General features: G+C 37.8%; 1 protein-coding gene across 1 annotated transcript in view; it reads right to left on the bottom strand.

Annotated features, from left to right (window-relative positions):
• Positions 1–442: 442 nt before the first annotated feature.
• Positions 443–27941, bottom strand: part of LOC123558235 (uncharacterized) — a 38857-nt gene continuing 11358 nt past the window's right edge. Inside the window, exons 3-15 of the mRNA XM_053543014.1 lie at positions 20427–20609; positions 19610–19792; positions 16263–17791; positions 14588–14776; positions 13447–13579; positions 7743–11121; positions 6468–6694; positions 6060–6124; positions 5557–5749; positions 4873–4915; positions 3888–4027; positions 3436–3564; positions 443–2975 (exon numbers count right to left, since the gene is read on the bottom strand). Coding sequence (XP_053398989.1) covers positions 1938–2975; positions 3436–3564; positions 3888–4027; positions 4873–4915; positions 5557–5749; positions 6060–6124; positions 6468–6694; positions 7743–11121; positions 13447–13579; positions 14588–14776; positions 16263–17791; positions 19610–19792; positions 20427–20609 — 7431 coding nt within the window. The 3' untranslated portion in view covers positions 443–1937. The remainder of the gene's footprint in view (positions 2976–3435; positions 3565–3887; positions 4028–4872; positions 4916–5556; positions 5750–6059; positions 6125–6467; positions 6695–7742; positions 11122–13446; positions 13580–14587; positions 14777–16262; positions 17792–19609; positions 19793–20426; positions 20610–27941) is intronic.

Below are 27941 nucleotides of genomic sequence, written 5' to 3'. Positions count from 1 at the left end.
AATTTACAACAAATCAAGGGCAATAACTCAGCTGAAAATCAATGAACCAGAATATGCCAATAATATGCACAATTAGGCTTGGCATAATGTTTATTGGAGATCTGCCCAATAAGATAAAAGCAGCAACCAAAACTCATAAAGTTCAATTTGATGAATCAAGGGTTATTATTCAGCCGATAATCATCGAACTGAAACATGTGACTTGGCACTGATCACACCTGTAAGGTTTGGGGGAAATCCACCCATTGAGATAAGTGGCCAAAACATCATAGAAGTTGATAAATCAGGGACCATAACTCTGCTGTAAATCACTAAAACCGAAAAATGCAAACAACATGCACAACTTGGCTTTGCAATGTTCACTTTTGTGAAGTTTAGTGTAAATCTGCCTACAGGTGTCAGAAGAGTTGCACGGACAAACTTTGAGACTTTGTTAAACAAAAGAACATAAATACAATTCACAGTTTTTTTAATTTATTGTAATAAAATATAACAATGTTGTTCCAACATTGCAACAATATCACATACCAACTTCTAATCTAACATTGTACCAAAAATATTAAAAACTGTGATAGTTTCTTATATACTTGATTAACACTTGATTGCAAAAACAATGTACTTACAAGTGGTATGCTGAGACATGCATTCATATACTTGGATCAAGTATTTTGTTTAACAATTTGAGCTATGAATGTTTTAAGTCTAATAATTTCACGTTGTCTTGCTATGTATATATTCTTCAGAAAACACTTATATTAATACTTTTACATACCAAACTACCAGTAATAATTTTATATTTGGGTTTTACGCACACCAACACAGTAAAGATGGATGTACAAACAACTATTAAAACAATTTTTTTTCCCAATTTCAGAAATTTATGAGACAGAGTCTATTATAAATCAATATAACAAACATTAATTTATCCTGAATTTCCTTCAGTCATTCTGTTTGTAATACAAAGTAAAGTTAAAATGAAAAATAACTAAAAATATTAACAAGAGGTCACTACTTGTATTACGATAAATAATGAATGATAAAAAAGCACTTATGTGACAGAAAATGTGTTTTATTATCAAAGTGGAAGCATAAGTACCCACAACATAACAAATCACTCTGTACAGTCAACAGTTAAAACTTCATATACACTTCAAATTTTCTACAAATACTATAAATCTGCTGTTCTTTGAACAATTCAAACAGTTACAAAAATAAATATGTCTAGCACTATAACTCTGTACACATGCATTCACTCAGACTTCAAGTCGGGTTCTGAAGCTAGGAATATTTTAACTCAGCTGATCAAATAAAAAAAACCCAAAAAACTTTAGGACAAGAGGAGCATTCAAACCCACACACAAAACATCAAGCAGTACCAAATGATAATAATGTGCAAACTAATACATGTACTTCAGTAACAGAATTAACGAAACAATACTTTTATTGGCTACTATTGCTGGTTAATAAGTTCTGACACTGCTCTCCCAACATTTTCCTCTTGTCCCCTTTATTATAAATACCGACTTTCCTATGAATGTCAATTTTTTGAATTTCTCAACTATTTTCTTCCTATCCAGTACATATGATGTAAAGGAAATGCAAATGATTTCATCAAATAATACCTCTTAAAAGTGGACGTTATGCGGAAATGTACACAGCTAATTTCATTTTCAGAAAATGAAATACGCTGAAATTACAATGAAACATTACTAAAGCAAACAACTAAAATATTTGATTTTGAATGTGTCACTATATCTGCTTAATTCATTAGATTTTAGCTCTGAAATAACTAAATCACCACTTGCAAACTGTTAACTTTTTGTTTACATTCTCCTAAAACCAATATGTTTTCAATGAGTAAATAGCTGTCATAATGAAAATTACAGAGTGTAAAAAAGGTTCTGTTAACTAAATCAATTTCATGCTAAATTTCACTGTCAGGATTCCTCTCCTAGTGGACTAGGTAGTTCATCCTGTGTAGGCGTGCTTGCATTAGATCCAATCTCTAATACTTCAGGAGTGATATCCTGGGTTTCCTGAGGAATGACAAGTTTTATTTTACTCAGTTTAGAGTATGTTGGTGAACGTTCAGTCTCACAACCAGCTGGTTCAATAGGTAGAGACATACTTGCACTAGTGTTTTCATGTATACCTGAGGTAGCTATTTCAATATTTGTCTTAGGCTCACAGTCTGATTTAATTTCTGGCTCGGAATCAGCTTCCATGCTTTCCTCCTTTTGCTCAGTATTAGAATCAGTTTCTGCAACTGTTTCCTGAGTTTCAGGATCAGGTTCTTCACTGTCTGAGATATTGTCTGTTTCAGTTTCTTCCATCTCAGCAGAGTCAGGAATATCAGAATCCTTAGTTTCCATTGCCGTTTCTTCTAACTTATCTGAAACTTCAGTTTGTTTTGTAACAGTTTCTTGTTCAGCAATTCTATCAACAATTTCACTTTCACTTTGTATTTCAACACTAGGTTTAGCAGGATTATCAAAAATTTCACTCTGTATTTCAACACTAGGATTATCTTCCTGACAGTCAGGTAAATTCTCATGATCCTCTAATGGTTCTGTTTTAATATCAGTATGTGGAACAGTATTATCTGACTGTCCACCACTATCTGTTTGATCATGTGACATATCCTCCAATCCTGGTTCTATCTTCACTTCCAGCTCCTTTATGAGATCTGGTTCCTGTTTAATATCAAGTTTATTATCAAGTTCTGGTTCCTGTTTTACTGTAACAGGAACCACAGAATTTTCTTCTGGTTCCGTTTTTACACCAACATCTGGTGTTGCAGTTTCATTAACTGCAGTGTCCATAGGTTCAGAACAAATTGTTGAAATTTTCCTCTCTTCCTCAAATGAAGCATGATGACCGTCCTGTGAAGATTCATCATAAGTGAGTGACTTCCTCGACATGTAGGTTGGCTCTACAACGTTCAAGACTGATGGACTGGGTGTGCCTTCAGACACCTGTCAACAGATATGTATTTAAGTAAAAGTCAATACACTAGCTAAGACAATCTCTAAATATAACACAAGATGTACTTTATGCTTAACTAGAACTCGAATAAAAGAACAGTCCGAAATTCAATTAACAAGTTTGTGTCTTGTTCCTTACAAGTTTAGCATCATTTATTCAACTATTTCAGTTATGTAATGAAGGGCCCTACTATCCACACTCCCCCTACTGACTCAAACTCATGTTCTACTATTAACTGATCTGTACTCTCCCTATTCAGCTAAGAGGGAAAGTTTTCAATGGTATTTTTTAAATCTGGATTTACTTTCATAACCTTATGACAACTTGAACAAAATCACTTCATACCTATTCTACTGAATGGTCCCTATATTAGCTGTAAGAACTTGTATGGAAAATTTTCAAAATATCATACTAAATAGTGACTGAAAATAAATTGGAGGAAACACTTACATCAGTATGATCCTCATAACAAATGGGATGGTATGTTTTGTTGTTGACTTTTATGGCATCCCTGAGATGCCACTCCTCCAGATCCTCATCCCAATATTGCTCAAACACCTCAGAACATATATTGCACATCTGAAATAGAACCAATCACAGTCATAGTTACATCTAGAAATATGTAACACAAAAATACTGCCCAACAAGTAAAATGAATTTACAGGATGCATTAAATACTTAAAACCAGACTGCAAAGTTTAAATATTATATCACCCAAATATGTTCAGCTAAAAAAATGTCTTCTTAAACAAGAACATAAAATTTCTTCTATTTACATGTAAGACAGGTACCATATTTGAAAACAATTTCCGAGACACTTCTAAAAATGCTTTTATTCTGAGAAGTTCCAACAACCACTATACAAGGACAAGAAGTTTCCTCTGAAAGAAAGAACAACTTACATCTTCAGTATCATTTCCTGTAGCAGCGGGACACCTGACGGCTGAGACACCCTCAGGTACAATCAAAGTAAGAGGGTTCTGAGTATTAGTTGGGGTAGTATCCACAGGCTGTTGTTGTTGCTCAAAGAAGTTGCTTTTACCTGTGATTGTAACAAAGTATATATATATATATATTAACATAAGTCATAGCAAGACATCTAACAGGTGAAATATTGCTATACTGTTGTAGGAGAAACATCGGAATAGAAAGTCTTTTTTTATATAAGTATGATCATGGACAAATCACCTGTACAAATATTGGCTTGCCTTAATCTAACATCATAATTACAAAAATATACTTTACATATCTCTTCTATTTATATTATTTTGTTTCAGCTTGCAGACATTAAATTTTCATTGATATTACTTGTACTTGAAACACTAGATGATAATAATTTTTTCAGCTATGAAAACTTAATTACAAATATCTAATTGTGTTCATGACATGCTCTGGGCAAGGATTAATAACTTGTGCAGTGTTCTAACTTAAAGTTTTGTTCACACCAGCACTCTGTAAAAAGCATCATATATACCCCCATATCATTGACAGTCTGTTGGTCTTTAGTATCTACATTTCATAACCAAACATTAGTGTTAAGGTTGCCGTAATCTTGATGCACTGACACTTAAAACAACATGAATCATCTGCTGACCTTGAAACTCAATTTAGGAAATTTGACAGTCAAAGGTCCAATCACTCTACAGTTATTTCTTTGGAAAATGGACGGTCTATGAACAGACTTACCAACCAAAAAGCACAAAAAGATAGGAAACCTTTTTAATTCTTGATGTAAATGTGAACTTGACCTTTGACATACTGATCCTCAAAACACAAGTTAATGATCAAAAATCAACATATCATAACAATCACCCCATTGTCTTTTGGAGGGTTAGCACAGTAATTAGTAATCAAATAATTATGTGTTTATCACAAGAAAAGATTTACCAGACTCCTCTGAATCCACTATTTCTTCATACTGTATCCAGTCCTAAAGAAAGAAAAACAGAAATTTACTCAACTACTGAAAACAGCATACTTTAACAACAGAATTTCTACCTAAAACTTGTAGTCATTATTAAATTTGTTTTATTCCGTAACAGCAGTAACATAATAAAGTACCATAAGCACCGGACAACATAAAAAATTGCATTACAAAGGTCAATAATTTCTTATGAATGATTTGGATCTAATTGTGAAAGGACATGGGTATTGAAGCTATTGCCCCATCACACTTTACAAGTAAAACACCACAGCTAAAGTTGTACGAGCCTAAAGGAATGCTTCTAGATGGTTATGACTGCCCATAATGATAAACATTATTTATTTCATCATTAATTATTTCATCATAGTATGTTAACCCTTACCTTTCCGTATTTCAAAAATGGACTCGTCCATTATTCAATTTGGACAGTACCTCTTATTATTCAAAGGGGGTTTCACTGAAAATTTACGGACGTAACAGCGAACAGTGAAGACCATGATTAGCCTGCACAGATCTTGGTCTGCACTGGTCGCGAAGGCAAAACCACCTGCTGCCAGCAGGTTAAAGAATATCCCTTAAAACCAAAATTACAGGTTTGACATCTCCAAGAAAAGGAGTGGACAATAGAAGGAAATGAGTTAACTTACATCAATTCCATAATACCACTTCCTACAACTGCTCAACTTCATATCTGTCTTTCCTCTGCGGTTCTGCCGGAAATGCCAGTCAAGATGTTGCCGATATTTCTCTGTCTTCTCACCATCTTTGAGCATAAACCTTTCCCCACAAGATGTACACTGAATACCAGAGTACAAACGCTGAATCATTCCAACTGGCAAGCTGCGAAAAAATATTAAAATTCATACATACATTTTCTAGATTTTCCAGATTGTTTCCTTATTTCATCAGGATTTTTTTTTACTGTCTTGCAAGAAATAAAATTGTTTTATGATGCAGAAAAATCAAGGGCACTGCATTCAGACTAATAAAAACTACAAAAAAATAAACACTGCATACTGATATATAAAAGGTGTTGCTAAGAATGTGTTTTTCAGTTTTACTGTATAATCACGCATTACAATCAAATAATGCTAGCCAGCCTGTTTCTAAAACTGTCAACAACAGTTCAAGACTAATTTGCAGTAGATACCTCTTCATTTCATTTGTATCCATCTCAGTCATGTCTGGAACATCTTCAAATTTCTCCTCAGGTTTCTGTAAACAGTTAAAGCACAGTTGAATGCAAAGATCTTAAATGCCAAAATAGGCATTTCAATTACTTTCCTATCAATGCATATTTAACAGGTATTTTGTTATTTTCAAATACCATTATTTTCATCGAGACAAAGTATTAGCAATATATAATCAAAATTTTAACTCGCACACATTCTCAAAACTGTCAACTGTCTGAAGTGGAAACTGTCCATATTTTTTAAATAGTTCTCAAATTTTTAGTTCAGACAAATCTCAACTTAAAAACTAGCAAAAAATATCGTATTTTTTCCTCTCAACTAATAGCATTAAGTTAGCAGTACACAAGGGAAAATGTCTGCAGTACCTTTTTCTGCGGTAGAATATATTCTGGAGGTTTGACGAGCTCTGGTTTAGGTGCCTGTGTTGGTGGTTCCGGCTGTTTTTCTTCTTCCTTCTTGATGATACCAGTATTGATCAGTTTGGCAAACAGGTTGTTTATATCAATTGGTGCAGGAGCACTGCTTGTCTGTGGTACAGGGGGGAACAAACTTGATAACACATTTGGCACACTTGACTGTGTTGCCTGGGTACCTATGGAGAATAACACACATGCATACAATCAAACCTGTATCAAGCACTCAGCCAAAGGAGCCCTGCGATCTGGCTTAAGAGAGGTGGCTTCTTAACAGAGCTATGAGAAACTAGTCGATTGACTGCTTTCACACAAATAGTTGATTGTAATTTCAAGTCAACTTTACATGATATTCCTAGAATGGATCCCTACATTGTTATAACTGCATAGACTACTGGTAATAATTCTTTTTTTTATAATGCCTATGAGAAGGTTACTCCGATTTTAGCAACTGGACCCTATAAATGTTAGTTTAAACAAAGTCAACATCGTACTTGCGACCACCTCTATTAAGCGATTTTTGTATTAAACGACCTGTCAAAATCCCTCCCCAACATTTTCAGTACATAAATTCATTCCATTAAACGGCTTTTTTATTAAACGATTAGTGACCACATTAATGTAATTCCGACAGGTAAAGTATTCAACAAAAGTATCTATTAAGCAAATGGGTACCAATTTCGGCCGGGCATTTCTTCAATTGTGTAATTAGCGAGTACGTTTTGAACCTGCCTAAATGCAATTAACCTATGTAACAGCTGAACTGATGAACAATACAGCTATAATGTTCACAATTTTCGAAATATATTTACATGTATGTATGTTCATAATAAATACAGTTACATCAACAGTTTTTAACTTTTCTCTTCACCTGACTGAAATTCATTAAGAGACCATTCCATTAAGAGACCACTTTTTAGCAGTCCCTTGGGCGGTCTGTTAATACAATGTCGACGACTGTATTTATTTTGAAAATTACATTACATTAGGAACAAGTTACAAGTACGAAGGGGATAAGAACGAAAGAAAACTTATATCTTCTCTCTGTATAAAAACAATAAATTTACATACATGGCCATGAAAGTTGAACATGTGCAGATAAAATAATTCTATATCACATTAAATATGCTGTTTTTCTTACTGTTAAAATGTGAGTTTTTGGTAAAATGTATATAAACTAACATTTAAAATAAGGAAGCCTTCTTTATTTCCAATGAAATATCTTACCTACTACTGGTTGTCCAATACCAGGTATAACAGGTGCTCCAGGCAAAGACATGGCAGGTGCAGTACTCTGAGGTACATTCATTTGTGGCTGCTGTAAAAGTCCTGCTGGGGGCTGCATAGGTCCTGGCAAACCTTGCGGTCCCACACCAGGCATGGGCATTCCCGGTCCCTGTGGGCCTCCAGGAACCATGTTAGGTCCTCTTGGTCCAGCAAACCCAATAGGTCCTGGCCCAGGCATGGGTATTCCTGGTCGCATTGGGCCTTGCATACCTGGAGGAATAGGCCTTGGTTCTTGAGCAATTTCTGGTAATATCTTTACCTCTGGTGGACTACCTGGTAACTGAACAAACAATACCTGGTTGCCAACATTAACTTCTTTTGGAGCTTCACTGAATTTCATTTCAAACCATTTGCCATCTACAATTATTTCATGACAAGGACCACCAAGAGCTACATAATGATATCTATTACCAACTCTAAGTTTGACAGCATGGTCAGTAAAGATCTGATACAACTTCCCATTGATGAATACATCTCTTGGTGGACCATCAAATCTAATGCCATGATAAATTCCTTTGATATTTACACAAGGTTGCTGCATGTTAAGCTTGAGCTCACATAGGTTGCCATCAATGAGTATATGTCTTGGTGGAGGATCAAACCTGATTTCCATACGTTCTTCATCTATGAACACGAATCTCGGCTCTCCGCCAAATCTTCCCTTCTCTTCCTTATCAATCAAAATCATCATATCCCTGCCATCAATTTGTATCTTGTGAATTTTACCGTTGATACTCATAGATTTTGGAGGAGCATCTACTCTCACTTCATAATGCTGACCATCTATCCACATACTTAATGGACGGCCATGATAAAACAATTTCTCCTTCCTTCCTCGAATAGTCACATCTTTCACCCTCTCTCCAAACTTGTACATCAGACTATTATCTATCACAATTCCTCTTTTAGATGGATCAGCAAAAACTTCAATGAAATCTTTACCCCAGGGTATCTTTCTGGGAGGTGCACCTAGTTTTATTTCAAAATTTCTCTTTCCAATAATGACTTCTTCACTTACTATAGGTCCCATATCAACAAAACATCTAAACCTTGGGTCTCCAAACTTGTCAATGTAAGTGTCAGATGGTGGTTGAAATGGACCACCTGGCCTTACCATATCTTGCGGGCCCTCTGGCCTTGGACCATCAAATCTTGGAGGGCCCCTAGGCCCAAACCCTTGCATACGAGGATCACCCATAGTCTTCCTTAGACCAGGTGGTGGTCTGGGAGGTAAAGGATCAAGTAAAGACATCAGAGGCTTTGCTTTAGGTTGTTCTGGGAAAGGTTTGAATTCTTCATCTTGCCTGTCATCTTTATGACCATGTCTAGGCGGACCATCGCGAGGCCGTTGTCTTTCATTTGAATGCTTTTTATCTGGAGGTCCCCTCCATGGTTCTTTCTTTGGACTGTCCCCTCTGCGCCCGTGAGGAAACCAAGGTCCTGATCCCTCAGCAGGAGGACCTGGGCGTCCAAATGGTCCTTCCAAATGAGGAGGTCCTCTGTGACTTGGAGGTCCTCTCATATCATCGCCTCTCAAGTCATCCCAGGACTGGGGTCCCTCTTTCAAGTTACTAGGTGACATATCTATGCTTTTGTCTTCGTCATTACCATGTCTTCTGTCCCCTTGTGGGCCGCCTCTCTTGTCCTCACGTGGGCCTCTTCTATCTTGTGGAAGACCAGGTCTTCCTCTCCCTACTGGGTGCTCTATATGACCTCTCTTTTCTGGTGGAATGTCTTTTGGTCCATTTGGCCCTCTACGATCAAAATTTCTGCCCTCTCTAAATCTTCCTTGAGGACCCCTTTTATCAAACTCACCGTTTTCTATTTCACCATCTCTCCACATTTCAGGATTCCTTATATCCCTCCACTCTGGATCACCAGGACTTCTATTTACCTCATCTGGAAATCCCATGCTATCAGGTGGACCACCAAAAAATTCAGGCTTTTCATCTCTGCCTCTTCTATCAAAGTCTCTTCCAGGTCCCCTATACCTTTGTCCTCTCTGATCTGGTGGACCATCAGCACCTCGTCTATCTGGCCATTGTCCCTCTTTCCAGTTGTTGGGTCTCCTATCATCATTACCTCTATAGGGACCTCTTGGCTCTCTTACATTTGGTGCATCTTCAAATCTATCAAGTGGACCTCTCCTATCCAAATCCAGTTCCATTTGTCTTCTGCCATCAAAGTCATCAAGTGGACCATCTGGTCTCAACCTTCTATTTTCAGGAAAATCTTCTCTATGAGGACCTCTTCTGCTCTCTGGGGGACCTCTTCTGTCATCTGGAGGCCCTCTTCTATCATCTGGGGGAACTCTTCTGTCATCTGGAGGACCTCTTCTGTCATCCAGAGGCCCTCTTCTACCATCTGGGGGACCTCTTCTGTCCTCCGGAGGCCCTCTTCTAATATCTGGGGGACCTCTTCTGTCCTCTGGAGGCCCTCTTCTATCATCTGGGGGACCTCTTCTGTCCTCCGGAGGCCCCATTCTATCATCTGGGGGACCTCTTATGTCATCTGGAGGCCCTCTTCTCTCATCTGGAGGTCCTCTTCTATCATCTGGTGGACCTCTTCTGTCATCTGGCAGCCCTCTTCTATCAGCTGGAGGTTCTCTTCTATCATCTGGGGGACCTTTTGTACCATCTGGAAGCCCTCTTCTATCATCTGGGGGACCTCTTCTGTCATCTGGGGGACCTCTTCTATTGAACTCAATGTTTCCTGGGCCTATGTGTTCAGATGGTCCATCAAACCTGTCTTCAATGTTTAACTGTGTTTCTTGTCCTCTGAATGGCGGAGGCCCTTGTCTAACAAAATCATCCCTTGGTGGTCTCCTGCCATCTTGACCTCTCCAGGGTTCATCTTTAAGAGGCTCTTTTACACCAACATTTTCTCTTGGAGGATGTCCTTGGTCCTCAACCCTGTTCAGGCTTTCTCTTCCACTGAAGGGACCGTGTGCTCTGTAACGGTCTTCCTGTGGTGACTCTGGGTACAAATTACTCAATTCCTTCCTTCTGTCATCTTCTTCAGCCCTTTCCCTACTCTTCTTTGGAATTTTAAAGGTATCCAGAGGCCTGTCTGGTGATCTAACTTCACGTACCGTTTCCCTTGCAAGCACTTCCTGTTCAGGCTGTCTCGATGGAGATGCTATACTTCTGAGGTCACTATTTGGCACTTCCTCCTTGGGTTGAAGTAGTTCACCAGACAGTCGGCGATTCTGCTCCTGAATTTCTTGAAGTTGTTGTATCTGCATCAACTGACCTAACTGCTTTAATAGTTCCTGGTGTTGCTCATGTGTAATAAGACCTTCCTTTAGCTGTCTATGTGCCTGAAATGTTTGAATATGACAACTTAACTATAGCCTTGTTTTTCTTTTTATTACAAACTTCATGAAAACAGTACTTTCGAAAAATAAGTATAGTGTTCCCTATAAAATGCTCCATTGGGAATCACACTATATACACTTGAGGACTTTAAAAGCGTCCAAAGCATTTGGAAAATTTGATCCAAAAAAGTTTTCATGATGTGTATAATTATGAAATATGTATAACAAATAATGGTATTAAGGTGGTACTTTGTCTGTGCTAAATGAAGCATGACTACCACTCATGAAGCTCTTTTTCACATAAGTTTCATACAGATTTACTGAATTCTGACTGTCATTGCCAGATAGAATTACCAAATATGCATTTAAATTGCGACCATAAAAAATGAACAATTTGACCAGTTTGTCCAATGACAGGATAATTTGATTTTTACATTGCAACATGCCAATGTTGGTGATGTTTACATAAATTTCAAACATTCACTTGGTGTGGTTCAACGCGGAACCCTAGAGCCGCAGCCTGTCCCATATAATTTCTGGGAATCTTCCATACCGATAAACTGATTGATGTTTAATATTTTTTTTAAGAAAAGATTTTAAGAAGCGCCTACTTCTGAGAAGAATAAATGTTAATACCGACTTTAATGAATAGATCTGTAGGAAGTCCTGAAGTTTGATAAAAACTTTGTTTGTGAATTTGTAGTCAACTTCAATGTGTAATAACCTTTAATTAAACAAGAGGACCATGATGGTCCTGAATCGCTCACCTGTCTCCACATGACCCAATTTTCATGAAGATCCATTGAAAAATATGGCTTCTAGACAGGTCACAAGGTTTTTCTATTATTTGACCTAATGACCTAGTTTTTGAAGGCACATGACCCAGTTTTGAACTTGACTTAGATATTATCAAGGTGAACATTCTCACCAATTTTCATGAAGATCTCATGAAGAGTATGGCCTCTAGAGAGGTCACAAAGATTTTCTATTTTTATATCTACTGACCTAGTTTTGACCACACGTGACTCACTTTCAAACTTTAACTAGATATCATCAAGGTGAAGATTCAGACAAATTTTCATGAAGATCCATTGAAAAATATGGTCTCTAGAGTGGTCAAAAGGTTTTTCTATTTTTAGACCTACTGACCTAGTTTCTGAACGCAGTTGACCCAGTTTCAAAGCTGACCTAGATATCATCAAGATGAATATTCAGACCAACTTTCATACAGATCCCATGAAAAATATGGCCTCTAGAGAGGTCAAAAGGTTTTTTTATTATTTGACCTACTGACCTAGTTTTTGACAGCACGTGACCCAGTTTCAAACTTGATCTAGATATCATCAAGATGAACATTCAGACCAACTTTCATACAGATCCCATGAAAAATATGGCATCCCATGAAAAATATGGCCTCTAAGAGGTCACAAGGTTTTTCTATTATTTGACCTACTGACCTAGTTTTTGATGGCACGTGACCAAGTTTCGAACTTGACCTAGGTATCATCAAGGTGAACATTCTGACCAATTTTCATGAAGATCCATTGAAAAGTATGGCCTCTAGAGAGGTCACAAGGTTTTTCTATTTTTAGACCTACTGACCTAGTTTTTGACCGCAGCTGACCCTGTTTCGAACTCGATCTAGATATCATTAAGATAAACATTCAAACCAACTTTCATACAGATCCCGTGAAAAATATGGGCTCTAGAGAGGTCACAAGGTTTTTCTATTATTTGACCTACCGACCTAGTTTTTGATGGCACGTGACCCAGTTTCAAACTTGAACTACATATCATCAAGGAAAACATTCTGACCAATTTTCATGAAGATCAATTGAAAAGTATGGCCTCTAGAGAGGTCACAAGGTTTTTCTATTTTTAAACCTACTGACCTAGTTTTCGACCGCACGTGACCCAGTTTCGAACTTGACCTAGATATCATCAAGATAAACATTCTGACCAACTTTCATAAAGATCCCATGAAAAATGTGACCTCTAGAGTGGTCACAAGCAAAAGTTTACGGACGGACACACGGACGCCACGCGATCACAAAAGCTCACCTTGTCACTTTGTGACAGGTGAGCTAAAAAAATGTGCGCTGTGAATTTTATATATCCTGAATTACAGCATGACCAACAAGGCACAGGCAGTAATCAGATTAAATCAATAAGTGAATATGAAAATACATATTGCATGCCATACATGGATGAGGCTTTTTCAAGTTCTTGTGTGTATTTTCTCAAAGGCAAAATTTATTTTTTCAACCAAGGCATACAAATCAAGGACAATCCTGGATAAAGAATCACAAAGTGGATTATTTCTATTACCCTGAGGAGAATTTTAGTGTGCTGATTGCTAGAGAGTTCCTCTGGTATTTCCATGGTATCAACAGCAGACATCTGCCTCTGAAACTCAGGCTGATGTACTCGTAAATCTTCATCCTGTGGCTCCTCATCTAGCCTGAAAGTAAACGTACCTTATTATAGCCATCAATACATAAGCGCTGCTGTGCAAAAGCCAACATAGGGGCTTTACAATCAGCAAGGATCCGGATCAGTGTACAGCCATATGATATTGTTCATTTATTCCCACATCTATACAGTTAGTTTATTATATTCAGCACTGATAAGCACTTAGTATGGATCCAGATCAGACTGCATGTGCAGGATGATACAACAGGTCTGATCTGGATCCATGCTGGCCACAACGCTCTATCATTTTCGCACATAGGTTGCATAAAATAAATTTGTCCTTCATAGTGACAGGATACTTCAACATCTTTAAATTCCACTACAAAGACCAGACAGTTACTAAGCAAACAAATATGTAATACAAAAGAAACATTAATGCAGATTTACTGCCTGCCACAATGGAACTCTGACCTCAAAGAGTTGCATTAAACTACTTCTTGCATACTTTTATTTTTGCAAACAAATAACCTGCCAATGTGCGTGTGTGTTTGGGTTTAACGTCTTTTTCAACATTTTTTTCAGTCATATAAACAACAGTGTCTACTTGTAGCAGTGAGCACAATGCCCAACTTTATAGTGCTGCCTTACTGGAATATCACGCCATAGACACATGACATGATACCCCACCCAGTCACATTATACTGACACCGGGCTGACCAGTCCTAGCATTACCTTCTTTATGCAGAGCGCCAAGCGAGGAAGCTGCTAGTACCATTTTTTTACGTCTTTGGCATGACGCGGCCTGGGATCGAACCCACGACTTCCCGCACTTGCCTGTCAGTATGTAGCAACTTTTGACATTCAAAACAGGTTGTGTGCAAAATTATTTTCCTTTGAACACTTTAATGTAAAACAGTAGATGAAATATAGTAGCGCTCTTTCTTGGCCGCAACAAAAACATTGACGTCACCAGGCGTTAACATGACGTCATTCTAGCGTAAGAGTGGTTTAACAGAGAGAAGTATATTACAATTTGATTTAGTGATTATACACTTACCCAACTGGTTCATTCTCCACCAAAGAATCTTCTCTCTGCTTTTTCAGTGCTATATCATATGCATATTGATCTGGTTGTCTTGCCTTGAACTGATCCCAGCCTTTACTACTCGGGGATTTGAGGGGAAGTTGTTGTTGTTGTTTCTGGACGGTGGGACGATAATCTTCATCCTCTCCACCAAATAAATCACTGAAAATGAAATCAATATGTATTAGAGGGTTATTTCTTTTAAAACAGTGGCTGATGTGGCCGAAGCACGTTAAGAACCAGTTCAATAAAATTAAATCAAAGGCCTGAATGGCCTGAGTCGGCTAATGATTGATGTACTGACAGTATAGTCTACCAGTTTCAGTTTGTTTTTAGTTTTTTTTTCTTAAAATTTCATAACACAGCTCGATATTTACCCAAAATATTATATCCGGATACGATTACACTTTTCTCCAGTTTGAACAATATATTTTACAAATTGTGATGATAAGAAGACATTTAGCAGCAATTGGCAGTATCTGACATTGAAGTTTACGGTTAAATTACCTCTTATTTAAATCTTTTCATAAAAAAGTTGTTTCATTTCGCCAAACATAGACGATCTACTTTCGATTTCAAAAACTACAAGAAAATACAATTTAATGTTTCGCCGATTTGTTTATTTCTCGAAAAATAAGAATTAAAATCATTTTTAATATCTGTAGTAACTAAACAAACCAGTAAGAGCTTCTTCCGATAATTTATCCGTTTACTGACTGCAAAATTCATGTGTGTGTGTAGAAACCCACGCAAAGTTTATAGAAATCATACGATGCGTGTATACGTTCAATGTGGGAGAATTAAGGCTGATCGGGATCGGCTATGTTACCTAACGCATCCAGATGATTCAGATTTTGTTTTTAAAAAAGCATTGTGTGCATTTCTGTAATTTTATATACGTTTAGAAATTATTACATGCGTATTTGCATTATTTCTATACGTAATTTACGCTAATACGCATCTTATCTGGAGCCCTGTGGAACTATTTTTTGTCTTTCGCTGGATGTTACGCAAGCTTTGTAAGCCTGCGCAATTCATAAAATGCACATTTATGCTTAATGAGTTACATTCGAGTATTGCACAATTACAAGTCATAAATATGACAGATTACATCGTATATTGGTCATAGCAAAGGGAATTCACGCAACTTAATTTCATTCTTGCAGTGAACTGTTTGAAATTTGAGATATATAATGGAACTACATCGCTTCACTGTGTTATTTGGTCCATTTAGACTTAGAGAATCGCTGGATAGCAAGGACTCGTCAAAACGATTACATCGTTTAGCCGACTCAAAAATGTGAGAACCTGCTCTACAGAAATGGAATCATCTAATCACCATCTTCAGTTTCATGTCAATACCTTTAATAGTTTTTAAGTTATGCTCTGGAAACGAAATTTAATGGGCAGATTTGACCTTGCTGTAACCTAACTCTTTGACCTACCACCCTGGTTCATGAACTCTGCACATCATCTCGTCACTACCTAACTACATCCAAAGTTCAAAAATAATTCAAAAATAAACCATCCATCGTCACAATGGTTTATAACTAATACGATGTTTGATGGAACCTGCAAAGGTAACACCGAGTTTCTATTTACAAATATGGATCCTTTTCAAGGCAAAATAAATATAACTATGTTTTACCTGATGTCGTCATCAATCTTCGGAACATCCTGTTCAGGAGTGTCAACATCCATATCTTCTTGTTTCAAATCAACATCTTTCATTATCTCTGTATCACCTGTTTTATTATCAATGTCACTTGTAATCTCATTCAAAGCACTGCTAGTCTCAGTGAATGGTTTTTCTAGTTTAGGTTTTTTTATCAATCTTTCATGATCTTGTCCATCACTGCTACATCTTTTTTCAGCTTCCTTTCCAGGCTTTTTTCTCTCATCAATATCCATCGACTCTACATAATTTGATTTTTTTATACTTTGTTTCATATCAGGAGACTTATTTTTGTCCCTCTTTTTAATGTCCGATTTACTATTACCTTTCTTGTTATTTGTAGCTGCTTCTGATTTTTTAGATTCTGTTTTAGTATCTTTCCTTTCTTCAGATTTCCGTTCGCCTCTTTTATCTCCAACAATGTCTCTGCTTTTAGAGGAATATTGTTTCGGTGATTTCTGGGGCGATTTTTCTCTTTCTCGACTGGTTCGTTCTTTTGATTTTTCTGACCTTCTCTCTTCACCTTTTCTATTACTTTTCACATCAATTTTCTTTTTTTCCTCTTCTTTCCTTTTCCTATCTGCTTCAAATGAATCTTTCAGTTTTGTGTCAGATTTACTTTCTCTTTCCTTTGAAAGACTTCTGTGCTTAGTCCCCTGTTGATCACTTTTAAGAGAAGACCGAGATGCCGTTTCTCGAGACTGTTTAATAGGAACAGGTGCTTCTCGATCTTTTGATTTTCTTTTGTCATGTGCTTCCCTACCAGAACTAATTCTAGGGTCTCTATCTTTGTGTGTGTCTTTCACAGCAGCTGTCGGTTTATCACTAGTATGTCTATGCACTGGTTTATCACTATTTCTGTGCCTACCCTGGTAATTCCTATGTTCAACCCTTGAACCACTGTCAGTTCTCCTATGTTCTTCAGTTCTTCTATGTTCAACACGAGTCCTTGGATCACGTACATTTGACTGTTTAGAAAAGTGAGTATTGTTAGGACCCTGTAAGCCAGAAATACTACTAGAATCAGAATCATTATCATCACTAAATTTGGCACATTCTTCTTGAGCAAAAACTTCCCCACTGAAATGTGCTGGGATGTTTGGAGGCACACCAATCATGGGCTGGTATGGCATACCAGGAGCCTGGAGACCATTATATGGCACCATACCTGCTGCTGGTACCTGGCTTACTGCATAAGGCCCTTGAGGCTGTACTGGAGGGAATAATGATTGACTAGAACTGGGTACCATGCTCTGAAATGCACTTTGTCCCGGTAATGAAGCGACAACAGATTCTGGTCCAGTCCCAGTAGATGGAACTGACGGTGGAGATGATACAACTTGGTTCTGAAGCCTTGGATCTCTCCTACGAGGATCTGTAGGTCGAGGTCTGGGATCCCTGGGCTTTGCTGCAACCTCTGGCAATGGCAATGTATCTTCCAAACTTGGCAAAGGTAAACCTAGTGGTGTAGCAGTGGATGAAGCAACACTGGGTTTTCCACCCTGAAAATATAATCAGTAATACTAAATACCATCCGTGTGAAGAAAAAGTGAACATCAGTGGAGGTAAATGTAGGGATTTCATAGAAACTGATCCTGCATAAAAATACTAAGTTACATACCTGATCAGATTAAAACAATGAAATCTGTATCTTAAATGTAACAAGAGTTGTTGGAGGACAGCAATGCTCGACTATTCCATAGCCTCATCAACTGAATGAATATAAGTCGAAAAAGGGGCATAATTTTGTACAAATGCGGAACAGGGTTATGGAACCTGCACAGTGCTTATCAGCTCATGACAGTGGACAAGTGTGTGATGTTTTCAATCCATTCCCATTAGTGGATACTGATATACCAGCTTACATATAAAAACCTTACCAAAACCTGCTGAGTAGAAAAAGGGGCATAATTTTGTGAAAATGCAAAGTTATGGGACCTGCAAAGTGCATGTCAGATCAAGGCAGTGAACAAGTGTGTGAAGGTTCAATCCATTCCCAATAGTGGATACTAATATAGCTGCTTACATAAAAAACTTTTAAAAACTGTAAAAAGTCAAAAAAGGGCCATAATTTTGTAAACGAGAGCTGTCACTAATGGTGACAAATGCCCCCGCAGCGCCTTGCCCTTTGACCTGGTGACCTTGACCTTTGATCTGGTGACCCCAAAGTCAATAGGGGTCGTGTACTCAGTATTATAAGCATGTGAAGTTTGAAGGTCCTGGGTGCAGTGGTTCGCGAGTGAAGTACCTTCATGCAGGAAGTTAACATTGGCCCCTGTGACCTTGACCTTTGCCATGGTGACCCCAAAGTCAGTAGGGGTCATGTACTCAATAAGTACTATCAGCATGTGAAGTTTGAAGGTCCTGGGTGCAGTGGTTCGCGAGTCAAGTGCCTTCATGCAAAAAGTTAACATTGGTCCCTGTGACCTTGACCTTTGACGTGGTGACCCCGAAGTCAGTAGGGGTCGTGTACACGATAAGTACTATCAGCAAGTGAAGTTTGAAGGTCCTGGGTGCAGTGGTTCGCGAGTAAAGTGCCTTCATGCAAAAAGTTAACATTGTGACGAACGAACTAATGAACGAACGGACGGACAGTTGAAAACTAATATGCCTCCCTTCAGGGGCATAAAAAACAAAAATAGAGTTATGGAACCTGTGCGATGTTAAGTCAATTTATCACAGTGAATAAGTGTGTGAAGTTTCAATCCATTCCCTCAAGTGGTTACTGAAATACCAGCTTACATACAAAAACTTAACCAAATCGGGACGGACGCAAGGGCGAGTCCAATAGCTCTACCTATTCTTTGAATAGTCGAGCTATTAACTAAATGACCATGTTTTGAAAATAGTCTAAGCATGAATAAGAATACTAAGAAATATACTGCATATTTGAAAAAGACGTTTTGATGATTTTTTTTTCAGTTAATGCTTTGAATCTTACTTGTATGTATCCATTACCTACTTTAAAAAGACAATAAATACCTCTGTCCTTTTTTCCCCAAACAGTACTCATTTTAGCCTTCACTATGTTGCAAGTGTAAGCACTGTTTGCTTTGGATTTAGCATCGTTTTTAAAGTATTTCAGGTATAGAACAGTGGGCCGTTAACCTAACCAGTTTCCGGTGCTCCACAACTAACTGTCAACTTAACCACCTGTTTAAGAGGTGGACGACGAATGATTTCAGACACAATGTCTTTATCAATCATCACAAAGAACATATGTCTTGCCCAGCTTCTGCAGATAGGTGCTTCATATATCATGAAAATAAAATCAGAAACAGTGATTCTACTATTACAAGACTGCTAAAATAAATAAAAACCTGTTTCTTCCTAAGTTTTTCTGCTGCCTCTGCCAGTTCTAGTTCAAGCCTTGCTTGTTTTAGACTCAGTAACTCTTGTTGTTTAGCTATTAGTTCCCGTCTCATTATCGTCTCCTGATCCTCGGAGTCCTCGACAGGCTCCTCAACAACTTCTGGTGATGAATGCTCGCTCTCACTGCCCTTCTGTAAAGTATATACTGAACTATGATTTTGGACCCTCATAATTACTCGGTATGCAATGTTACTACTTAATCACAGCAAAGTAAAAGTCAAAAGAGCATACCACTGGTTTTGTCGGATCAACAGTGGCACAGTGAACGTTGTGGCAACGAGGAACACAGCCTTTCTCCTGGGTAACACCAATTAAGCCAGTGAGAAAGGTCTTTTAACGAAGGAACCTGACCTGGTTCGTTTATTCAGAATTCTTAATTAGCTCCAAATATGCAAGCATGACCATTTGTGTTCTTCTCGATACTTCAATCTGTACAACAGGTCCCCAACATATTCTTTCTTTGAGGTTTAACAGTTCTTGGAATAGAATTTTTTGTTGGGTTGAACATCGCAGTGACAAAGGTCATATGGCGACTTTCCAGCTTTCGAAGGTGGAGGAAGACCCCAGGTGCCCCTCCATACATTATTTCATCACGAGTGGGCACCTGGGTAGAACCACTGACCTTCCAAGCCAGCTGGATGTCTTCTTCACTTGAAGAATTCAATGCCCCATGTGAGGCTCAAACCCACATCTGTGAGGGGCAAGTGATGTCAGCGACCTTAACCACTTGGCCATGGAGGCCCAAATGGAATAGAATGTACTCACCCCTTGTAAAAATCTGGGATTCACATGTATACTGGTCTGTTCTGGTTCTGTTGCAGTGATTGGCCAAGCTGGATCCAAGAGGCTGTTGATTTTTTTATCTACTCGATACAGGGTTGCATTTGGTAACATAGTGCTCCACGTCTGCCTTAATTTAAACATTGATGCTCTTGTTTTTTCATCAACCTAGTAAAATTGATTATATATTGTTCACCTTGTATGGAAGTTCAAAATGTTGTATTACAAGTCTATGAAAACAAGGCTTAAAGCATGTGACATATATGCATAACCAAGGGTCTACTTCAGACTGATTTTTCTGCTGCCATAAAACATGACATTATGTCAGATTACTGTTGTTATGCCTTCCTTAAATTTAAAATGTGTTCTACATTAATCTGATATTATTATGCCAATCTTTTTATTTTTGACTACAAAGATATACAAATTAAGTCTGTGCATTCAATTCAAGAAGCAAGTGTATGGTCAAACAAATTCTGCTACAACACCTACAGGACACATCCTTTTTCTTGTGTGAATGACACCTCATCTGATGACCTGGGCAAGAGACAGAACGAAAAACACCAACCCCAAGGGTAATGGCCAATGTCGTTTTTTATCTCATGGTTTTGTTACATAGTTTTGAGCTACTTATCTTCCATGAGCCACTCTTGAAGGTCTCAACAAGATCTTGTAAAAAATTTCTTATGAGTGACCTTAATGCATTTGAACTGGGCCTTGTATATAACACGTTATGAACATTTACGCTACTTATTTCCAAAGTGCCTTAGTGGATGGCTTCATTCTGAACTCTTGTGACCCTGACCTTGGAGATAAGACAAAGTCCTGTGCAAAGCATTTTCAATATGCCTTGATGACTGACAAGTTATTAACAGCAGCCAGTGTTATCACTTCATGCAAACCCTCAGGGTAAAACTTGAGTGAGAAAGATGAGATATAAAAAAAGCTCTTTTGGAGTGGGTAAATAAAGAAAGCTGGAACTATGGTGGTGCTGCACTTGGTGATTCTATCAAAAAGTTACTTGTAGACCAATAAGAAAATGTGACACTCATTTTCTGAGATTTTTTTTTCATGAGCCTAGGTGTAAATCTAATTTATTTAAAGCTTAAATTTTTCTCATCACATAACATTTTTTCGAACTGCTGGGTCATGTCTTGTATATAAATGGTTAATATACAAATTTTTCTGAAACAATTTTGCTGTACTTAATCACCAAATTTCGATTCTGGCTATTACTTCACACATCAAAGAGAAATAAATTAACGCTGTCAGTGTAATTTTGTACTGAAACTTCCTTATTTTGCGATGAAGTGGAATTTATAAATGAGTAACTAATTTTTTTAATGAAGCTGAAGTCCATCATTCAAAATTAACTGAAACTGGAAAGCATTTCATTTTAATATACTGATTGATAATACTGATTAATAAGGTCACAAAAACACAATTATAGGTCATATGACGACTTTCCAGGTTTTGATGGTGGAAGAAGACCCCCAGTGCCCCTCCATGCATTATTTCTTCAAAGGCAGGCACCTGGATAAAACCACCAACCTTCCGCAAGCCAGCTGGATGGAGTCCTCACATGAAGAATTCAAATCCCCACATAAGGCTCGAACCAACACCGCTGAACGGCAAGTGATTTGAAGACAGCTACCTTAACCACCCTGCCAGGGAGTTCCATGTCATCAGTTGTAAGTAAAAACTGTGTATTAACATAAAATATGAAGAACAGATTTGAACTAAATTTGTGACGTTGACCTTTGACCTACCGACCAAGTTATGTGCTTGAATACTAAGGCACAAAAGTACAAAGTGTAAAAGAATTTTTCTTTTTTTTTCTGGTGGTGTTGGTGGTGGTGGGGTGGGGATTAGGGATGGGGAGTAATGTGGATTGCAGCACTCATCAAGTCATCGCATCGTCACCACAAGGGATCGGTAAAACCGAATGATGCTCCCCGGTGCATGTGCTTGTCCCAATATGGGGTAAAGTGTAGATAATAAAAAGAAGAAAATTGAATAAAGGGAGATAATTAAAGCAAGGGACATATCATTAAGTGTAATTTTTGCCTCTGTATCATTTTGTAAAATGCCATTAATACTTTTCAAGTAATACTCTAAACAAGCCTTTTTTCTTATAATAAAGGGAGAGAATTCAAAAAGTAGGAAAGGTAGAGTTATGGTTCTTCCCGTCAATGGCCTGTGGGATGGAGGGACGAAGCAGCAACTATATGCTCGCCCTTCGGGGAACATAAAAATGTACTGCAAGTTTAAAGTCAATACCTCAAATAGCGCCAAGTTGCACTCTGTGCACAAAATACAAAAGGCACATTAGAACTCTAATTTGTGACCTTTCTCTTGACCTACAGACCAAGTTCATGCACTATGCACATTACCTCATCGCCACCTACATATATGCCAAGTTTGAAGTCAATACCTTAATTGGTTAACAAGTTATGCCCTGGACACAAAATATGACAGATTTGACCTTGCTGTAACCCTTGACCTTTGAACTAGACCTGGTTCATGACTCTGCACAGAGACACTTACATATATGCCAAGACAGAAGTCAATACCTTGAATGGTTATGTTGTTCCAGACATGAAATATGACCTCTGAGCTTCATTTGTGATCTTGACCTTTGATCTACCGACCTGGTTGATGTGCTCTGCACATCATGTCATAGTCATTTCAATGCCAAGTTTAAAGCAATACCTTGAATGGACACGAAATATAATGGGCAGACATCTGGGTTTTTTTAAACTGGCAAGCAATGTGGAGCAATATATGCCTGAAGGTTATGACCTTTGACCCCTGTGACCTTGAGCTTTGAAGCGAGACATCTGAAACATGCACTCTGCACGTTGTCTCAATGTGGTGAACATTTGTCCCAAATCAAATTTCTTCTTAATCCTTTCAGGGATTCAAGAGTTACAGAGCACACAACAGTCATATGACCTTTGACCCCAATGTGACCTTGAACAGAGCAGACCAAAATTGCTAACGGACCGATGGACAGACACCAGTGTCATAACATAATACGTCCTTAGGGCGTATAAAAATCAGAGTTATTGCAAATCAGATCACCACAGTGAACAAATATGTGAAGATTCAGTTCACTTCCTAAGTGTTTGCAGAGATAAAAGCTTCGTATAAAAACAAATAATTGTGTAGTTGAACAAGAGGGCCATGAAGGCCCTGTATCGCTCACCTGACCTATTGACCTAAAGATCATCAAGAACATTCTGACCAAGTTTCAGTAAGATATGGTCATAAATGTGGCCTCTCAAGTGTTAACTAGCTTTTCCTTTGATTTGACCCGGGTGACCTCGTTTTTGACTCCACATGACCCAGATTCAAACTGGACCTATAGATCATCAAGATTAACATTCTGACTAAGTTTCATGAAGATACAGTCATAAATGCGGCCTCTAGAATGTTAACAAGCTTTTCCTTTGATTCTACCCGATGACCTAGTTTTTGAACCCACATGACCCAGATTCGATCTTGACCTAAAGATCAACATTCTGACCAAGTTTCATGAAGATATAGTCATAAATGTGGCCTCTAGAGTGTTAACAAGCTTTTCCTTTGATTTGACCTAGTGACCCAGTTTTGTACCCCTACTGACCCAGATTTAAACTGGACCTTGAAATCATCAAGATTAACATTCTTACCAGGTTTCATGAAGATACAGTCATAAATGTGGCCTCTACAGTGTTCACAAGCTTTTCCTTTTATTTGACCTGGTGACCTAGTTTTTGACCCCAGATGACCCAATATCAAATTCATCCAAGATTTTACCTTGAGTAACATTCTGACCAAGTTTCATTTAGATTGGGCCAAAACTGTGACCTCTAGAGTGTTAACAGTCCAATTGTTGACGACAACGGAGGACTGACACAGGACGATCACAAAAGCTCACCTTTGAGCACTTTGTGCTCAGGTGAGCTAAAAATGGAAACTAGTGCATGTCAGATCATCACACTAAACAAGGGTGTTAAGTTTCAATCCATTCGAACTAGTGGTAACTGAGATACAATCATACCAGCTTACTAACACACAAACCAGTGAGTGCCGCAACTTTACCTATTTTCCCAAAAGTGAAGCTAATGACATAAATTCTGACCTTCAAGTACCACTTTGACCTTGGAGTCTGGATCTTACATGACACATCCACTTGTTACAAGGAATATTTCCTATTTGACCTTGACTGGACATAATTTTTCTACTACACACACAGTGATATGAACGGCCACAGGCAGTGTAATCATATATGCCATCTTTAATTAGAACGGTCTGTTTAAAATGGTCGAGACAGATGAACAAAGCGACAACTATTGATTTAAAGGTGGTTCATCCGAAACTGGCAAAAAATGAATTTGCCTGAAACTTTAATCAGTTATGCATTTTTTGTTCACTCAGCGCTTAATACAGATTAGATTTTCACTAAAGTAACATTCTGGATACAACTCTAACATAGCTAAATTTGTCCCTCAGTTAAATAAAGATGGAAGTCGAGCATTGTAAACGATACACAGACTGGTCAGAGAACATGAACAAGTTAACAAAAGCTGTCCATAAGACAGCCAATGCTCAACTATTGGAACTGTTGTCCCAGAAGCAGGAATATTACCCTAAATGTTAAAATATCTATCGGGTTTCAATCCAGTATCTGCATTAGTTATGGAGGTAGTAACTTACATGCAGAACTTTAACTAGAAGTTTTTGATGCTATGACTTAGTTTCAAGTTTGCGTAAGTTTTTTTTAGATAGCAACTTATATGCAAAACATCAACCAGGATTTTCCAAGTCTAAAAGCAGGCATAATTTGATCAAAATGAATGTCAGAGGTATGGAACCTAGTTTTATAACCCAAAGACACATGTGAAGTTTCAATTCAGTATCAACATGAGTTTTGGAGATAGTAACTTGCATGCAAAACTTTAACCAAAAGTTTTTAAGTCCAAAAGGGGACATAATTTGGCCAAATTACATGAGAGTTATGGGACTTGATCAAATGAGGTTGATAATTGGCCTAAAAAAAGAAAAAAATAAGTTTCAAAGCTATATGCCTTTAAATGATAGCTGTAAGTACTTGCATGCAAAACTCTAAACCAGGATTTTCTAAGTACATAAGGGGCATAATTTGGCCAAATGCAAGTCAAGAGTTTTTGCACTTGATGCTATCACTTAGTTTCATAACCCCAAAGATATTTGTGAAGTTTCAATTCAATATCTGCATTAGTTTTGGAGATAGTAACTTGCATGAAAAACTTTAACCAAGATTTTCCAAGTCTAAAAGGGGGCATAATTTGGCTAAAATACATGACTTGACCCAGTGAGGTTGGTAACTGACCTAGAAATTTCAAAGCTGTATGCCTTTAAATGATAGCTGTTTGTACTTGCATGCAAAACTTTAACCCAAGGTGTGATGCCAATGCCAAGGTGAACAGAATAGCTCGGACTTATTGTCCTATTTACAGTCTCCGGGATCACCCATGTTCTTCACCTATGACCTCTAGAATTGCATCTTATCACAGGCAATAATCCTATAAAGTTTGAAGGTAGCAGGCCCTACCCCTAGGGTTCTTAAGGTTCTGAACAAAAACCATTTCAAGTCTAAAGGCCACTTTGCCTTTGACCTCAGACTTGCTTATGCAAGACAACCACTACCGTTTTGTTGATCTGTAGGTCCAGGGTTAAGTTCATAAATACCTTAAGACTAAAAATGGTTTCCATTCAATTAATAAGCACTTTGACATAAAACTGCAAAACTGCCATAGTCAGCAGATAAACCAAATTGATTCAGGGATCAGTAGGTCAAAGGTCAAGTTCACACTGTGTCTTGTTTGGTTTTTGTTTGTATCTGTTATATCAATTCATGTAACATTTCAGTTATGTCTTTTTTTAAATGTACTCTGTAAAGCACTTTAGAATAGATAAATATATATACTGTAACAAGAGGGTCATGAAGACCCTATATCGCTAACCTGTTAAATTGGCCTTGGAATCATCAAGATAAACATTCCGACCAAATTTCATGGAAATATGGTCATAAATATGGCCTCTACAGTGTTAACAAGCTTTTCCTTTGATTCAAGTGGTGACCTAGTTTTTGAACTCACATAACCCAGTTTCGAACTTGGCCTAGGAATCATCAAGATAAACATTCTTACTAAGTTTCATGACAATAGGGTCATAAATATGGCCTCAAGGGTTAACAAGTGAGCGGGTGACCTATTTTTTGAAGCCATATGACCCAGTTTCGAACTAGACCTAGGAATCATCAAGATAAACATTCTGACCAAGTTTCATGAAGACAGGGTCATAAATGTCGCCTCTAGGGTGTTAACAAGCTTTTCCTTTGATGTGACCAGTTTACCTAGTTTTGAAACCCCACATGACCCAGTTTCATACTTGGTCTAGAGATCATCAAGACAAACATTCTGTGAAAGTTTGTATTAAATCACCTCTATATGGCTGACAGGGAAAAAATTTGCACCTTTCAGGGGCAGTAACTCTAGAACCCATGATGGAATCTAGCCGGTTTTCGAAAGGAACCAAGATCCTATTGTGACTACACAAGTGTGCAAGTGTGCTTAAAATCGAATGTAAAATGTCAATTTTATCCGGTGAACAAGGGAAAAATTAACAAATGTTGGCTCTTTCAGGGGTAGTAACTCCGGAACCTATGGTTGGATCCAACGGATTCATCATGGATTTCAAGATCTATTGTTGTTAAATGTTCAAGATCTACTGCTGTTAAATGTTTTGCAAGTTTGTATCAAATCAAACAATAAATGAAGTCTATATGGGTTCAAATACCAAAATGGCAAAGTTTGGCCCTTTAAGGGGCCATAACTCTGGAAGTCATGATGGGATCTGGCCAGTTTTTGAAAGGAACCGTGATATTATGCCAATACAAGTTGTGTGCAAGTTTGACTAAATTAAATTGCAAAATGTGGTTTGTATTGTGTTCACAAGCCAAAATAGCAAATTTTGGCCCTTTAAGGGGCCATAACTCTGAAACCCAGAATAGGATCTGGCCAGTTTTCGAAAGAAAATAAGATTTTATACAATTACAAGTTGTGTGCAAGTTTGATTAAAATCACATGCAAAATGTGGTCTCTAGTGTGTTTACAAGAAATTGTGGATGTACGGACGATGACGATCACAAAAGCTAACCTTGTCACTATGGGACAGGTGAGCTAAAACGAATGTAATTGTTTATTAATCTATTTTGGCTTTGGTACCATCTTTCAACATTATTTCAAATATATAATTCTGGGCATCTAATTTAAATAGTGTTAATCAATGCAGTACCAGAACTAAACGGAAGTGACGCCAACTTCTGCACATAAAGCATAGGCGAAAAGTATTTCTGTGAAATCATTATCAAAATATGACCAGCCTGTCGGGTATTATTTGAACATTTCTTCTACTTGAAGTCTAGTTGCCAGTGGTTTACATAAACTAACAGCTGTCTGTAAGACAGCATGC

This window comes from Mercenaria mercenaria, chromosome 5 (genome assembly GCF_021730395.1).
Source record: "Mercenaria mercenaria strain notata chromosome 5, MADL_Memer_1, whole genome shotgun sequence".
NCBI lineage: Eukaryota > Metazoa > Mollusca > Bivalvia > Venerida > Veneridae > Mercenaria > Mercenaria mercenaria.
This window is presented reverse-complemented; position numbering and strand designations above follow the sequence as displayed.